Genomic DNA, 18455 nt, shown 5'->3' with positions numbered 1-18455 from the left:
TAAATAAGGTCCCAACTTACCACAGCAAAACTCATGAACTGAAACTCTCAGGCAGCAGTGCCAAGACAGGAAAATGGGAACTGCAGCTGACAAATTGCTGCAAGCTCAAAGTGGACAAGTCTGAGAGTTAAAACTTCCAGGGGGAGCCAGTCATGGGGGAACCCCACAATTTTATAAGTTTTATTTTGAGGATATCGACCAGGTTCTTGTTGTAAATATTGAAGAAAAATCCCCTCATGTTCCTGGCAGGGGCAAGAGAAAGAAAACTATTTTGAAATATGTCAGAATACTCCATTCATCTTAACAAGTTCTGCCCTCAGGAGAAACTGTTTAACCAGACCCTAACCTGCTAGGGTTTTATCAGAGGCTAACTGACCTGGGGAAGGGAAACAACAAATTCTAGCTGCCTCTCACCTTCCTGTTCTACCCAACAGGGAGGAAGAGACAATTGAGGGGGATGAGGGGACAACTAAGAAGCATATGTGAAGGTCACAGTCCAGAGGCACCTGCTCACTGAAGGACCGAGATCTAATCATAGGACTCTAGAAGACTTCACCTCTTCCCACACCTCACCACCACATCCCTAAAGGCCTATTTACAGAAGTTGCTTTTGCTCAGTATATCATATCCAACTAAGAAAAACAAAACAAAACAAAGCATACTAAATGGCAGGAAACATAGTTTGATGATACAGAGCAAACATCAGACTCAGACATGTCAGGGATGTTGGAATTCTCAGACCAGAAATTAAAATAATGGGTTGTATATAAAGAAGCCAAAGACCCAGATGAGCCAACACAATATTGCAGAAGAAGAACAAAATCAGAAGACTGGCACTGCCCAACTTCATAACTTACTACAAAGTTGCAATAATCAAGACACTGTGGTATCAGCAAAAGAACAGACAATAGATCACTGGAACAGAATAGAGAGACCAAAAATAGACCCACATAAATATAATGAACTGATCTTTGACAAAGAAGCAAAGGCAATTTGATGGAGGAAAGATAGTCTTTTCAGCAAATGGTGCTGGAACTACTGGGCCTCCACATGTAATAAAATGAATCTAGATACAGACCATATAGCCTTCAGGAAATCTGATTCAGAATGGATCACAAACCTATGCTTCAAACAAAACAAAAACAAAAAACCTATAAAACTCAAAGAAGATAATATAGGAGAAAATTTAAATAACTTTGGTTTTGCAATGACTTTTTAGTTAAAACACCAATATCTATAATTGTCCACATAGATAGTTTAATCCATGAATGAAATAATTTATAAACTGGATTTCATTACATTTAAAATCTCTGCTCTGCAACACAGACTGTCAAGAGAATGAAAAGATGAGCCACAGACTAAAAAAATATTTTTTAAAGACATATTCTTGAGGTACTGTTATCCAAAATATACAAAGAACTCTTAAAATTCAACAATGAGAAAACAACCTATTTCAAAACTGGGCCAGACCTTAACAAACATCACCAAAGAAGATAAACAAATGGCAAATAACATATAAAAAGATGCTCCACCTCATATGTCATCAGACAGATGCACAGTGAAACAATAACGTGATACTACACATTAGAATGACATAAATCTGGAACAGTGACACCACTAAGCGCTGAGGAGGCTGTGGAGCAATGGGAACACTCCTTCACTGCTGAGGGGAAACTGAAATGGCACGGCCACTTTAGAAGGCAATGGGCAATATTTTACAAAACTAAACGCAATCTTACCGTACACTTCACCAATGAGGTTCCTTGATATTTATCCCAAAGAGTTGAAAACTTATGTCCACACAAAAGCCCGCACACAGATGTTTAGCAGCTTTTACTCATAATTGCCATGCTCAGAAGCAGCCAAGACATCCTTCAGTAGGCGAATAAGTAAGTAAACTGTGGTACATTCATACAATGAAATACTATTCAGTGCTAAAAAATAGAGCTTTCAAGCCATTAAAATGTATAGAGGAAATGTAACTACATATTATTGAGTGACAGAAGCCAATATGAAAATACGATATTATTCCAACTGTATGACATTCTAAGGCAGGCAATACTATGTAGACAGTGATTGCCAGGGTTTATGGAAGAAGGGTGGAAGACAAGGTGGAGCCTAGAAGATTTTTAGGGCAGTGAAATTACTCTATATGATGCTATAATGGTAGATACATATTATTATTCATTTGTCTAAACTCACAGAATGTGTCACACCAAGGGTGAGCCCTAATATAAACTGTGCTTACATTTGGATCGATGGATCAGTAGCAGTTCATCAGTTGTACTAAATGTACCACTCTGGTGGAGAACATGGAGAAGGGGGAGGCTGTGCATGTTGGGGGACAGAGGGATTGGGACATTTCTGCACTTTCTCAATTTTGCTGTGAACCTAAAAGGGTGCTTTTAAAAAAATAAGATCTTAGAGAAGCTGAGGCTGCGATGATGAGACAGGCTGAGGAAAGGATCCTCTCTTACCCTGCTGATAGATTTAATGCAGCTTTTTTTGAGAACATGTGACAATATCTATCAAGGCTACTGACATAAATAGTTTCTGACCTGTTCTAGGAATTTATCCCACAGATATTTCCTCACTTGTGCTAAAATTTGTGTGTTCAAGCTTAAAAACCACTACATTACTTGTAATAGCAAAATATCAGAATTAACCTAAATGCCTATAAGAACTGATTATTAAAAAGGTTGGTAGATCTGTATAATGGAGTCACATGGGGCTATAGAAAAGAAAGCATATTCTTTAGGTAATGAGATACAATGACCTTTAAGTTGTATCATTGGGTGAAAAATCAATGTGCAGAGCAATGTTTCTGTGCCTATAATATGATGCCATTTGTGTAAACAACATTTAAAATAATGTGTTCTTAAAAATTAACAATTACATATATATACTTAAAAGTGAGTACACATATTTATTTGTGTATGAACAGAAAAGCCCTTGAAGGAGGCTCATGGAACTCATAAAACTGGATGCCTCCAGGGAAAGAAACTGGGTAGGTAGACATAGGGATAAGAGGAAACTTTCAGTGTATCCTTTGTTCTTTTGAGTTTTGTAACACTGAAATGTGTTATTCCTTCCAAGCTAATGACATTTAAATAATTTGTGTGTATGCATGTGCACGTGTGTATGTATTTTGGTGTAACCTTAAAACTAGGGGACTTACCATTTCTCAATCTAGTGATTAGACCTCATAAGCTCAGGATTAATATGAAACCAAGGAAAGCCTTAAGCAAGCTAATGGAGAAAAGTCATGTTAACAGAATGGAGGTCACTCAGAGCAATAAGGTAGGCAAAGAGGGAGTTTTCATTAGTGTTCATCCAGTTCTGTTCAAAAGAGAAACTCATTGATTTTGCCCTAAATACAAGCACTAAAGAGGTATAATGTCTTGCAAGATGGAGATAAATTTCCCTTAAATGTGTCAGCCTACCTTTTCTCAGATTTTGTAACTACCAAGGGAACTACAAACTGAATTGTTTAGATTCTCAAAAATCTCAATTTCCCAAAATAATGGTGTATAGAAAAGAGGATAGGAGATGCACTGGTACCAAAACATTACACCCCAGTGTCATTTTTGATGAGTGATGTGGTAGTGTGAGAGTTGGTCTTCAAGAAAGAGTACAACTCCGGATAATATGAGGAAGGTCTAGCCTTCAGATTTTCAAAGCCAACATCCCGTGCTGGTTTATGAAACCCCACCGAGGATCTCAGGAGTCCTGCTGGAGGCAGCCAGGCAGCATTGTCTGACAAGTTTATGCAATCATGTATGTGATTAATATGTTTACTCTTAGAGATTGGATAAAATGATAAGATTATGGGAAGCAATTTGTGTATCAAATTATATATTATGCATATATTTTAACCTAGAAAATCATTCCTAAGATTTTACCCTAGAGAAATAAAGTCATGAGCATGAATATAGTTATGTACAAAAAAAAATTGTAATAGCAAAATTCTCATCAAGGCAAATGGATCAGTAAATGATGATACATACCTACAGTGGGATATGAGCTGCCTTTTAAAAATGATGAACTAGATCTACATTTAGGTACAGGGAAATAGATTTCAATCTATTATAGAATTAAAAAGTAGGTTACAGAACCAAATTTATGCAAAATAGTCTATGCACAGAGAGATATTTAGAACATGATCATATTTAGTTTCTTATTTGAGCTTTACCGCATTGTTCCAATTTCTTATAATAAGCATGTAATGTTTTACAAAAAATAAAGTTATTTCAATAACAAAAGTAGTAAATATTATAGTCTGTCAAATTCTGATGACACCTAAATGTCTAACCTGACAACAAGTGTGTCTTAGGTGCAAAACAAACTGAAACATTATCTGTTTTACAAAAACACATTAACCTGCACCACTAGGATGAAAGCCATAGTGATAACTCCCAAACTTTATCTGTTCCTGTTTATATCTACAAATATATTTTTAAAGGTTCCTAAAATTCATGAGATTTTAAGAAAAGCTTCATTTAAAAACTCAGTCCAAACACAGTTTATTAGAACTGACTCCAGGATATTGAGTTACTTTGATTCTTTCAAAATTGTGCATTCCAGGGACTCCATCACCCTGTCCCAACTTGTCCTGCCACTAGCTGTGAGGGCAATCTTTGCAGGGTATAACAAAGTGTGTGGTTGTAAGAGGCTTTGCATGGCTCACCATCACTTTCTTAGATTAGGGATGTCAGGGTACCAGAAGTCAGGAAGATACAGAAAAGTCACAGAAAAGTGCCAAGTTGCTTTTATACAGGGAATATGTTAGGTCCCCGCTGAAGTCAAATAGAATTAAATAATACTCACATGTCAGTTACATGCTGAAATGACAACAGGAGAAAAGTTTTCCATTAATTTCAGACAAATGGGAAGTCTTCAAAAGAGGCACAAAACCACATAACCAAAGAGCTAGTGTCAGTGGACTAGAAAAGCATGGGTTCCTTTTGAATTTGGAATGAGAAATGGAAATAATTGACCAACTCTAGCAACTGAGCATCCATTTGGTGCTCAGAAGAGTGTCAGGAGTTGTTGGAAAATACAGAAGTGGAAGACAAGGATCTTTCCCTTACACCAAAAACATAGGAGAGAAAAATGAGAGTTGAGTGTTTAACTAGAAAACAACCACTATACATGTGACCAGTGCTCAGAGAGAGGTGAGATAAGTGTGGCTGGGGCTGTCCCTGGAGACTTTGGGAGCTGAGAGCACCAATGTTGAGCCCTAGAACAATACTTATGACCAGGGACTGCAATGGCTGAGAAGGGATGGGGCAAACAACTTCCTTACCTCAAGGGGTGCTCCTGAACAGAAGCAGGGTAGGGACAAAGCCCAACTCAGGGTCCCCTCCATCTTTCCAACTTTTCCTAACTTCTGTTTTCACATGACACATGATTAAATAAAGATTAAGGAATACCAAGAAGTTAACAAGCTGAAAAGAGGTGTTACAAAGCATTAACATTCAACCTGAGAGGTACGGGGGACCTGGGGGAGACTTGCTAGGTCTGGCCACTTGGGAAAAAGAATCTGCTCCCAAAAGGCAGGCCCTACCAAGAAATGCTCAAGAGATACATGTTGTTACCATTATCATGTTTATGCCCCACAAACACACACATTTTAAAAAATTAGTAAACTGAAGCTTAGATATGTTAAGTAATCTGCTCAACATTTGAACTCTGATTTCTCTAACCTAGAGGTTCTCAAAACGTTTGATCTTGGGGGTCCCTTAAGATTATTGAAGAATTCAATAGCTTTTATTTGTATGGAAGACATAGACAGATAGGTAATTCACATTAGAAATTTAAATTGAGAATTTGTTAAAACACAAGAATACAAAAGCACACGTTCTTTTGGACATCACAACAATGATGTCATAGCTCATCACGTAGCCTCTAGAAAACTCCACTATACACTGATGAGACAATGACAGTGAAAAAAGTAAATAACAAATTAATATTATGATGAAAATAGTTTTGATCTTCCAGAAGTCAGGAAGATACAGAAAAGTCACAGAAAAGTGCCAAGTTGCTGAACGGATCCGAGTCCTCAGGGGTCTGGGATCATGCTGAGAATTAGTGTTTTAACCCCAAGTTTACGTCTAATTTTTCCAAGACCAGACTGTGGTATGTTCAGTGAATGATCCTCACAATCTGGCTTCAACTCCCACATCTGCCAAGTGCTCCCAGAGCGGCTACCCCAGAATGACCCCTCTCCCTGTAAATGCACCGTGAGTGCTCAAGCCTCTCTGCAGGTGCTCAAGTTGTGTCTTCTGCCTGGAACTACTTCCTTCTCCTCTTAAGGGTCCCCCACTTTAACTTTCAGGGCTCTGCTGAAATGCAACCCACCCCAGCGCCAGGCAGAACTGATCCCTTTCCACAGACAGCACTTTGCTCTTACCTCTGCTTCATTACACTGAACTCCACCGTTGCTGTGTGTGTTGGGAATGTATCTGTTTCCCGTTTTCCTTCCCACAGTCCTGTCATGAGCACCTATGGGCCTACTGAGCAATGAGCCCCAGGAAGACACCCTGGACCTGCCTTTACAGACCTGAGTTTCCTTCCATCCTGACTTGGTATTTCTTCAAAACCATTTTATTTGCTTTGTCTGATTACTCTAAAGTGATAAATATCACTGGTTGATGGGACTGTGGGTGATAATGTTTTCTTTTACTTGACTGCCAATACATTTTCATAATTAAAAAATGTAATACAATGTTAAAGTGTTTCTTTATAGCTTAGCAGCTAATAGTTAGGAAGCACTTATGTATGTGGCATACAGCTCTGTGCTTTATATACATATTAATGCTTTTAATTATTTATGCTATTAGCAGCGAAAATAAAGAGGTGTGCACACTCGATTGTACAATGATTCTTCCTACAGCATATACCATATGTGCATGTTTTGTTGTTGCCAAAACTTGCATATATTTGTGTTATCTTGGCTTTATCTTCATGTCCCAAATAGAAAATTCCAGAACTCCTTTGGGTCCCATTTCCTGAATTCTTCAGGGAATATTGCTCATCTATGGCCAGGCAATATAGGATCTTAACATCTACCCGCAAACCTAGCTTTTTAACTTTGCAGATCTCAATTAGCATAATGTTCTCCTGGAAGCAAATGCATCGCTCAGTGGCCACCAGGGAGCCGAATTAACTGGTTGCCTTCATAAGGTTCAGTAAAACATTTACTGGGGAACATTTCCCACAGATGGAATTCAAAATGGATCGTTTCTTAGAGGAATTTTTATCTCCTAGAATAACCAGAGAACAGAATGCTTGAAGTAGTGACATGACACACTGCTCATTACTAACAAAGAGCTTTCCACCCCTTGCGCAAAATCTGAACCACTCATGTCTGTGTGACTGCAGAAGCTTCTGCTGAGGAAGTAAAGAATGGGTGGGAGTTATTGTTTAATTGGCCCCAAGTTGGATACTGGAGATCTGCTGTGCTATTACAATCAGGCCTGAGCTGATCAAAGCAGCAGAAGGGTGCCCACTCCCTCGCTAATACCCCAGGCTGGCCCTCCCGGTGCTCCAAGAAGTCCTGTGGTCTGGGTGGGTGGCATCCCTGCTACGGGGGAGGCGGCTTCTTCATTGACATGCAGGTAGCGCTCCGATCAGCAAAGGCTGCAGAGCGTCATTAAAGTGGTGGGGAGACAAACAACACTCCAGCTGCATACCAAGTGGCACCACATTTAACTGAATCATTTTATTATGAATACATTCCGGGCCGCCACTGTGAGCCACTGGTGTAAAATATGCTGGCAAAATGGGTCTCTGCTAATTACATTTCATGCATATTTCAGAACTTTCCATGGGGATACAGGAAGATGGTGTTCATAAAAGAAAATTTTACAACCAGGTTTACTTGCATTTGCCATCGAGACCCCAGCTAGCAGGTAACGAAGACAAGTTCAATAGTGTAACACGTTGTGTTTGTTTTAGCTGGAATACTGTCATTCCTTATAACTCTGTGTTATAACTGTCAGTGCTGCGCTGATCACTGGCTGAAGATGAAATCATCTTCAAATCCACCTGAACACACATTATTGCAGAAAAGCACATGCCTGTTAAATCATTTCTTTCCCATGCTTCTTGTTCTGTATTTGTCCTCAGTGACCTTAAATGGAATTAAGGAAAAAGCCTCTGGATATGGGGACATGTTGGGAGAGGGACAGGAAAGCATTATTACCTGCTTCAAGACTGAATTGTAAAGCACACATGTGACTGAGTTCTTGTGGCTTTTCACCCTCTTGCTGACTTCCCTTTCCATTGCCAACAGTGCTAGCTGGTGATTAAATGAGATGAAAAGGCGACCGTGGGCTTCATCAAAGTGGAAGAGGCATCTGAAGTCCTGACTTTTGGGGAAAGAACACGCTATCCTCTGGATAGATAGCTGGTGCTGAATATCCCAGAGTCTCAAGACCTGAATGGAAAGTGATAAAGTCATATGAATAAGTCAAGAACAATTCTAATTTTCAGCCAGATTTTTTCCTGCTTCACCCTTGACCCCAGGCAGATAGTTGTTTCCTCCAAAGTGCTATAATTGTTCACACTTCTGTCATAACACATATTGTTTTTCCCTTATCTATCTAAATATTTCATCAATTGTAATCATTTCCTCTAGGGAAGGGATTGTGTTTTGTCTCAATCCCTGGAAAAGTACCTGGCACTTAGTAGGTGCTTATGGTAGGCAGACTGATGATCCCCAGAGATGGCCCTGTCTTATCCCTGGAATGTGCGGCTAGGTTATCTTACACAGAAAAGGGGGTTTCACAGATGTGATAATCAAGGATTTTGAGATGGAGAAATTATCCTGGATGAGTCCAATGTAATCATAAGGGAGGTCAGAGTGATGGAATGTAAAAAGGACGGACCTACTGTTGCTGGTTTTGAAGTTGGAGGAGGGGGCTTTGAGCCAAGGAAGCTGGGATGGCAAGGGAACATTCTCCCCCAGAGCCTCCAGAAAGGACAGCCCTGCTAACACCTTGGTTTTAGCCCTGTGACACCCTTGCTGGGATTCTAACCTACAGAACACAAAATAATTTTATATTGTTTCAAGCCAAGTTTGCGGTGATTTGTCACAGTAGCAATAGAAACTAATAGTGCTCTGTCTCTCTGTCTCTCTCTCTCACCCTCTCTCCCTCCATCTCCATATATATTTTAAAGACTTGGTATTAAATGATATCAAGTTCAAACAACCCACAGATATTAGACTCTTACTCAAGCACAATCAAGACACAGAGATAATATGCAGGTAGACAAGACACAGGAAGCAGCTGTACAGGTGCAAATGTTGCTATTATGAGTCTTGGTCCAGAATTAACATATGCAAGTGAGGGAAACTGAGTCAAAACAAAGACAATGGAAAACCCATCCAAAGGGCAGACAAGCTCTAGGGCCAGACCTCTTGGGTTCTAATCTTGGCTCTGTCCCTTCCTATAGGGTGACCTCCAGTAAGTGTCTTTGTCTGAGTATTTGATGTAGTCCCTCCGTCATCTGATGCTGTGAGAGCCCATGTTAAGCACTGAGCATGACAACCAGCATGGAATGTGCTCAACAACTGCTCTTTTATTATTTCATTTATTTTATTATTTTTTCATTGTGTAAATATTAGAACCTGAGACTGGATAAGGTTCTTTCAAATAAACTAGTCTATTTTATCCAATGGGAGAATTACTTCAAAATTATCTATTAAAAATTGTCTCTGTTTAAATAAGTGTTTATTACTCCATAAGGCAGGCAATCTTGTAGTTCTTAGCCTATTTTAAATTGTAAACTCCTTTTGAAAACAAATCTGTTGACAATAACAGTCTGTCCCCTCCCCCTAAATGCATATACTTATAAAAGGACACAATTTTCCATGTAACTTTAGGGGTACATGGGCACACATATCTCCCATACAGACCCTGGAAATCCACAAGATAGGAATTTTTACAGTAATTATTAAATATGTTGAGCCAAAGACATTCTCTTCTAGGTCTTGATTCTATCCTGCCCTCATAAATCTCTTCATAAATCTCTTCTGACTCCTCTTGTGCTTTTTGTCTAGGTTAAATTATCCCAGCTCCTTCAACCTTCATGTAATCGGTTTTTAGATCTACTCCACCATGGAAGCCCTTCAATTCTCTCACTTCATCTTTGTTTTCATTTCTCTCCAGGGAAGAATGGTCATCCATACGTTGTTTACTTTTAAAAACCATGGTAGAATCTGACCGTGGTATAAAATCTGCAGGACTATTTTCCCAGCCAATGCCTCTCGACCCCAAGTCACACTCCTCAGAGACAGCCTTCTTTTATCTCTTTTTGGGTCTGATTTTCTCCATGACACCAAATAATGGCCATGGGTGTGAATGGGAGTGTCTGTGTGTCTGTGTGTGTGTGTGTCTGTGTCTGTGTGTCTGTGTATATATAGCATATATTACTCACATATCTAATGACTCTCTCCTCTGAAAGAAAAGGGGTTACTTAACACTCCTTTTCTCCCTTTATCTTCCCATTTCTCTCCATCTGGACATGTTATTTCTTAGTCCTATTGGTTATCATAATTTAAAATGATATACGTAGACATTAATTAATGCACTATAAATTTAAAACTATTTCTTGACTCACCAATTTGCAAGATGAGTACCTTAGGATACTCAAGGATTATTTTAAGCAATGTGCTCAGAATTGAGCCAATATATCAGGTGGTTCTCACCACTGCTACAGGTACTGTGAGTTCTCTAAAGCAGCCTATTCTTTCATTAGCTGATTAAGCTACTCCATCATGCATTTCACTTACATTGAGGTCCTAATCAAGTAAAACCCTAGATTTTATTTTGATGAACAGAGATTCAAATAATATATCTAACATCCTATCTTCAAAAATCTGATGTTTTAAGCTAAGACTAGCATTTTTCCTAGTCTTGATTCAGAGTTACAGTGTGACAATATAATTTGGATCATAATTCAGTTATATTGACAAATCCTCCCTAATTTAATCACACATCCCATGGGACATAGCAGATGTCCAATAAATATTTTTTTAATTTCTTGAAGGTTGTAGTTCACCTAATAACCATGTCCTTATCCAGCTTATTGATGAAAAGGTTAGCTAGGACAAGTCCAAGAATATAGCAATCCCATAAAAAACATGCTACATGGTTATTTCTACATGGTTATTCACCTAATTGCAGATCTCAGATATTCTTGGACTTGTCCTAGCTAATGATATTTATGAGAATTTTTCAAATATCTTGCAGACATAATCACATTTGATGTATAAGATAACCCCTCCATCTACCAACACTTACAACAAACTTAAACAGACCTAATCAACTCTTAAACAGCATTACCAATCCTCTAACCCCAAGAATATACGGGGTGGGCAAAAGTAGGTTTGCACTTGTTCATATGGAAAATAATACAATAATTAATAAGTAATAATACAAAATATACTCTGTATTTCACATACTTACAACTACAAACCTACTTTTGTCCCACCCTGTATAAATATAAAGTAAATTGGATTTTCTTGGCAAGATTTTTTTATTAAAGAACTCATTCTGATTCTTAAATATTACTAAATTATTTTTATTTAAAATATTCTGGAAGCTCCTCAGAAAAATGTTTATCCTCCAAAAATATAGATTCTACAAGAAACAAGACTTGCAAATAGATAGATTTCAATGTGTTCTAAATATAAATAGAACTGATAAACTATTTTTAGAATGTTAAAGCCATAAGATTAGACACATCTAGGTCACTCTCAAACACTCATATTACTTGTGATAGTCTTGCCCTCGTTGTCCAAAATTCTGTCTTATTTAGTATGGACCCTGTTCTAAAATATAAAAAGTAACTTCATGTCAGAATAATAACCTGGGGCACAGCTGAGCATAGATTAACAAGAACTCAACAGTATTAACGAATTATAGTTCTGCCAGAATCATTTTCCACTGTGTGGTTTAAGTAATTTATATTGGCTTTAATATTTCATTGACATTTGGTCATATAAATTAAATAAAAAATCTCTTAGCAATCATGTCATGGTATGTGACTTCCCGTAAGTTTTTTAACCACATTTGATATCAGTGGTCCTTAATCTTACCATTAGAAACACCCAAGGTGCTTTAGAAGTTGCCTATGGTTGGGCCCTTTTCCCAGGCCAATGAAATTGTAACTCTGAGCATAGGACTCAGGCATTAGTATTTTTTTTTAATTTCCCAAGTATTACCTTTGTATTATACCTTAACTTCTCTACTTGGTTTAAAGGTCAGTGCTAATCTCCTTGGACAAGAAGCCTTATTCTCAGCTTAATCAGTAATATTATGTGGCTTGGCTTTAAACCAGATAACTGTACTTCCCTCCTTTCTTAATTAGTTTATATCCTTTTAATCATGAAAAATATCTCACATTAATTGAGTTTTATTAATCCAGTCCTTTGACAAAATGCCACTTAAATATCTAGTTACCTCTTCTTTTACATTCAAGTTGACTTTTGGAAAAGAATTAGGCCATAGTTCAGAAAGGACTATATTTAATATCGACTTTTAATCCAGATATCCTAGAGATGTTTTCTTTATTCTTAGGAAGAAAAATAAATAAATTGACAAACAAGCTTAAAAATTAAAGTTAAATAATTGATTGTTTTTTAACATTTTTCACAAATTTTCATCTAAACTGTACTATTTTCTATTTATATCATGATAACTAGGAACTTGTAATGTCTGTCCAAACTCAGATTTACTAAGTGAAGTCCTTAAAATGCTTTATGCACAGGCTATTTTATCTATTTTATATTAGGAGGAATAAGTATCTAAGGCTATGATTTTACATCAAGGTAAAATATAGCTAGTCACAGAAAGATGATGACATTTTTTTCTAGTTAATTTTTATCTTTTTTCAACTGCTAGCTGTTTAATAATGCAGGGTTACAAAAGCAAATATTGTATTCCTTATATACACTGGAACTAGAAGCCAATTTATTGAGACTCCAGATACCCAGATCAGAGTTTTAAACTATTGAGGTTTGTCAGATGAGATATTTGGTGTTACCTCTCCATGACCTCATCTTTCTACTAAACAGGCCCTGCCAGCTCTAGAGTTCTATAATTTTAATTGCCCAACCCATTATCTAAAGGTTCTAAAATAACAACAATTTGAACAAACTCAAGGAGGTGTGTCAGGAAGACTGACCTAAAGAAATGGACATCACCATGTTTTTTGTCTATTTCTGATGATGAATCTCCCTGCTCCCTGCCAGAGATGGGCAGAATCATTTCCCATAGACAAAATAAAACTATACTGAATAAGTCATTAGTAAATAAATGAGTTAATCAATTAATTAATTAAATTGACTAATTATTTCCTTCAAAGCTATTGCTAGTATAATATTAAGTGAATAAAATGAAAAAATAAAGAAATGTAAAGTATTTAGCTTTGTCCTACCCTCCCCCCCAAAAAAAGAAATTTAATGTGTTTAAATATTGTCTTATCAACATCACATTTATAAATGGATAACTTCATAGATAAAATAGGTTTATGAGTAGATACATGGATAGATAAGGAATCTGTTTTCAGTGCAGTTTTTTTTCTTTATTGTTGAAAGCAGTTTTTAAAACCAAATCAAGATTATTGACATATTGGCAACATGTCCAAGTTTAATTCAATGTAGTTAGGGAAAAGAAATCATAAATCCCTAATAATAAGAGTGAGGGAAAAGTAGCAGACAGACTCAGTGACTCTATGGGAATTAGACTTGTTTGGTTTCATCAAACATTTACTACTAACTCCTGCCATTCTGCAGGAAATGGATATAAAATAACAATAAAAGAGAGAGAGTATATATCACTAAGGGATTTTGAGGACAGCTGCAGCAGCTCAGGTTTCCAGGAATAATCCACAAAAATAGCGTATTTGCAGATAATCCGATAACAAACAGAGCATTGGTTTTCCTGAATACACCTTTAAGTATTAACAAGTCTATTTAGAATTTGAGCCTTTGGATAATCCACAAAAACATAATCAGTGAATACTTAAAGGCAATTTTTTTTAACAGATATGGCTGGCAGAATGCCTCAGCTAACATTTTTATCTTAAAGTCAAATAACAAATCTTTCTTTAAAACATATTTTCACCAATGCTGAAGTCAAACAAAATGCTAGTCACAAATTAAAATCTTCTCTTGTGCTATTCATTTTTCTTTTTTAATATGTCTTTATTGATTTCAGAGAGAGGAAAGGAGGGGGAGAGAGAGAGACAGAAACATCAATGATGAGAGAGTCATTGATCGACTGCCTAGCCTGCAACCAGGCATGTGCCCTGACCAGGAATCGAACCTCGATCGCCTGGATCCTAGGTCGACGCTCAACCTCTGAGCCATGCCAGGCCGGGCTGCTATTTATTTTTAAATTGTTACCATAACCATTATTCTTCTCTTTTTTGTTGTTCATTCTTTTTTATTATTATTATTATTTTTAAAATATATTTTTATTGATTTCAGAGAGGAAGGGAAAGGGAGAGAGAGATAGAAACATCAGTGATGAGTCATTGATCAGCTGCCTCCTGCACGCCCCCTGCTGGGGATCGAGCCCACAACCCGGGCATGTGCCCTGACTGGGAATCGAACCGCAATCTCCTGGTTCCTGGGCCAATGCTCAACCGCTGAGCCACGCCACCAGACTGTTCAGTCTTTTCAACAGAAATGAGAGAAGATATATAGCTCTGAGACTCAAATTTTCATGATGCGTCTGTCTGTGTTTTCTGTAGCTGATATTGAAAACCTTAAAGTGTTTTCTAACACTACGAACCGTTCTGCAGAAATCTCATAGATTTCTCAGTTCAAATTTGGCAATAAATCTAACTAATGTCAACATTTCATTTCAGGCACTTTCTTTTATTTTATTTTTTTTTTAGAAAAAAAATTCAAAAATTCTAATTGGGGAAATTTTAAAATTTCAGTTAAATTGATTTTTTTTGCCATTCTCATTACTCACACAATATAGGGGGGGAAATAACAGAATTTTTGCTGGCCTTTAAAAAGATTTCTAACTCTGCTTGTCAAAAATCACAGTTCCCCTTTTATTTTACCAAGTAAATTTCAACACTTTCAGTTTCTATTTTAAGCAACTTAATATTTATACTAACAACACCTTTGAAGGAAATAAGTAAAAAATAGCTAGAACAAAGGAACTCTGGCTCAAGTGTGACTACAGAGAGAGTTTTTTTCTCGGGGGCCTTCCTGCTTCAAAGAAACAGCTCTGAATAAAACATAACTACTGCTTTGCTGGGCCTTCGGGGAGTGGAGACAAGCTCCACTCCTGCAAAGGAAGAAAGAGACAAACAGAAGCAAACTTCAGATGGAGACAGTGAACAGTAGGCACAAAGCAGAGGCTAAAACCAGGAGCCGAAGCCTTGGGCCAGCAGCAAGGTGGAGGCGCCGAGGCGAGGCTGTTCACTTAGAGCGGACGGTGGGAAAGGAGAACGCAGTAGCCGCAGGACAGAGCTTTCCTCATTTCCACCATCAAAAAAAATACAAATCCCCAGAGGAAAACAGTTTCCATTTAGTTCCTCAGAATGCCCCTAGTTTAGCAACAGCAGAAAACAAGGTAACAGTAAAAGATAACCAAACATAAAAGGCAGCAAGTCACCCTGAGGGAGAATCACCAGAATGGCAAATATCAGATTTGAATCACCAAGGACTCCAGATATTGGAATTACTAGATAAGAATGTAAAATAATTAGTATGAAATAAAGAGCTGAAAGTAAAATTCCCCAAATGAACAAACAATGACTCTTCAAAACTGCCAAGCAGTTTTAAAATGTTTAGGGAAAAAACTATGATAAAAGTAAAAATTCAGTGTATAGTTTATGTAGAAAATGGGCACACGCCATTAGCAACACCCCCTTTAAAGTTAAGAATGTACGTGATAAGGGTGTCTCCTAAAATATGGAGGAAAAACTTGAACAGAGAATAGGACACAAATTTGTGCATAATTTTTTTCTGAAAAACAGCTAAAAGAATGAATAAATGGGTAAATATGGTATATGCTTTCTCAATATTTTAAAGATGTCAAATATCAAGTTCAAAGAAATTCCAATTTAAATACCAATATGGTTTTCATGGAACATGCATACTGATCCTAAAATTTACTTGTAAGAGTAAAATGACAGATAATAGTTAAAACTGAAAAAGAAAAACAAAAAGTAGGAGCTGCCTCACCAGGTATCAAAATGGTTAAACAGGGGTAATTTCGTGTGAGAACAGACAAGTAGACTAATGGAACAAATAAAGCATCTAAAAACAAATTCATGTATATAGTCATTCAAATGATGAAAACAATAGCATTTCAAACCAGTGAGATTATTAAAAAAATTATCTTGGCTATCCATTTGTAGAAAATAGAAACCTTACACAAAAATAAAGGAGCAAGGTTAAATGCAAAAATTTCTACAATATAAAAAGTATTAGCAGAAACTAAAACAGAGTATTTTTATAAATATGAGGTGTAGAAGACATTCCTAAGCTAGGTACACAATCCAGAGCCAGAGAGAAAATCATTTCTTAGACTCAACTTTATAAAAATTAGAAACATTTTAATGAGAAAAATGACACAGACAAAGGTAAGAGACGTAGGCTTGAGGGGCATATTTGCATCCTAATAATAAAGAATGAACAAAGTATTTTTCAAACAACCAATCAGTAAGAAAAAGACAAAGTCTAGTAAGATAAAGGGCATGCTCAGATAACGCACACGAAAACAAACGTAAATGGCCAATAAACACTTGAAAAAAAATTACCCTACTGTTTTGTCATTAGATTCACAAAAAGGTGAATAAATTAATGGCATTGACTATTGACAAGAGCTTGGGGAAATGAGGACCTTTACCCACCTCTCATGAGTATTCCTATTAGGGTAACATTTCTGAGTTGAAATCACCAATATTTACTAAAATTCTTCAAGAAGTACATCTCTGCTGACCCAGTAGCACAACTTCTAGAAACTTATCACAAAGAAATTTACTTATGAGGTGTTTTGTGTGTGTGTGTGTGTGTGTGTGTGTGTGTGTGTGTGTGTGTGTGTATGATAGCTGGTTTATAAGTTTAAAAAACAGAAGCAATATCTTTATATCTTTTTATAAATAGGTGATTAAGTAATTAAGCTATGGTCACTTATACTGTAGATCACTATGTAGCAGGTAAAAATTCAGGGCTATGTATACTCACATAGGAAGCTCTCTGGGAGAGATTATTTAGGGAAAAGCAAGTTGCAGAAAAATATGATCCCTGTGATACCATTTACCAGAAAACTAATAATAAATACTTTGTATTTGTACACATACATAGAATGGTATATATAATAATATAAAAATATCATAAAAATATCATAACACAATATATTATGATACAATATATTAAGTAATAATAAAACAATATGAGAAGATACACATCAACTGTTAATACTAGCTATTTGTGGGGAGAGGAATGGATTTGAAGGGGAAGTTAACAAGAATATTCTCTTTTTTACCACATGCTTCTTCATGTGTAATTTTTATGGAAAGGCATTAATCCATGTACTTACGTAATTAAAACAAAATGAAAATGACAGTTTCTGGGTAAATGGAGAGAAGTTGGGGGTAGTGGATACAGAAGGGGAAGAAGACAAGCAGGTAAGATGGAGACACCAACATGAAATTGCATTTTGTACTTTTCTTATCAACCTTGGTTCTACAATACAGAAATCAGGCCCTGGGCAAAATCAGAGCCTTGAACAAAGGATTAAGTTACAAACTGATCTGATTCTGGCGGCGAAGTCAGGATTCGTAACCCAGGAGAGAAGGGCCAAGAGCAGCAGAAAAGGCTAATCAGGTTCACTGGTTGGAATATCATCCTCTGGGCTTTGAAAATCCTCTTACTCCCCATGGTGCTGCCTCCTTCAAAAGACCAAGTTGCTGGCTTCCAGCAGGGCCTTGCCATCAGTGACTGCCATCTGATGAGACAGTTTAGGAACCCAAAACAAAATGCAATTGGACAACCATTTACCATGCTATCAAATTCTATAGGGATAAACTTACTGCTTATTCATCACTAGAAAGTGGCAATAGAACAGTCTTCCAAAAGAGAACTGGTCTCAGATCGTTTGGGGAGGAAATTATTTAGATCTAAATGACTTTGCTCTGAAAAACCTCGAATTTAGCAACTCATTGACCAAAACACGGTTCCCTCAAAAACTCTGTTAGAAAAAGGATGCTTCCTTTCATTTTCCCTGTTCCCTAACTTATCCCCAGCCCTACAAAATACCCAAAATAATTTTATAGCAAAAACGCAGAGGCTTACCCTGCTAACAGAAAGCCCTGTTGTTTGTGGTGAAGACATAAAGACTGAGATTATTATGCATTTATCCAAGGGAAATGGATTTAGACTAATGTGAAAGACAGCATGACAAGCTTTATTATAA

At 37.0% G+C, this 18455-nt stretch overlaps 1 protein-coding gene across 1 annotated transcript in view; it reads right to left on the bottom strand.

The window, feature by feature from the left end:
* The window catches only part of WDR49 (WD repeat domain 49), a 109379-nt gene that overhangs the window by 50689 nt on the left and 40235 nt on the right, over positions 1 to 18455 (bottom strand). The window contains 1 exon segment of the mRNA XM_087817821.1: positions 8207 to 8440. Within this exon segment, the coding sequence (XP_087673947.1) occupies positions 8207 to 8440 (234 nt within the window).

Source organism: Miniopterus natalensis, chromosome 6 (assembly GCF_054644295.1).
Source record: "Miniopterus natalensis isolate mMinNat1 chromosome 6, mMinNat1.hap1, whole genome shotgun sequence".
NCBI classification, from domain to species: Eukaryota; Metazoa; Chordata; class Mammalia; order Chiroptera; family Miniopteridae; genus Miniopterus; species Miniopterus natalensis.
Note: the sequence above shows the minus strand (reverse complement) of the source record. Positions and strands in the feature narration are given on the sequence as shown.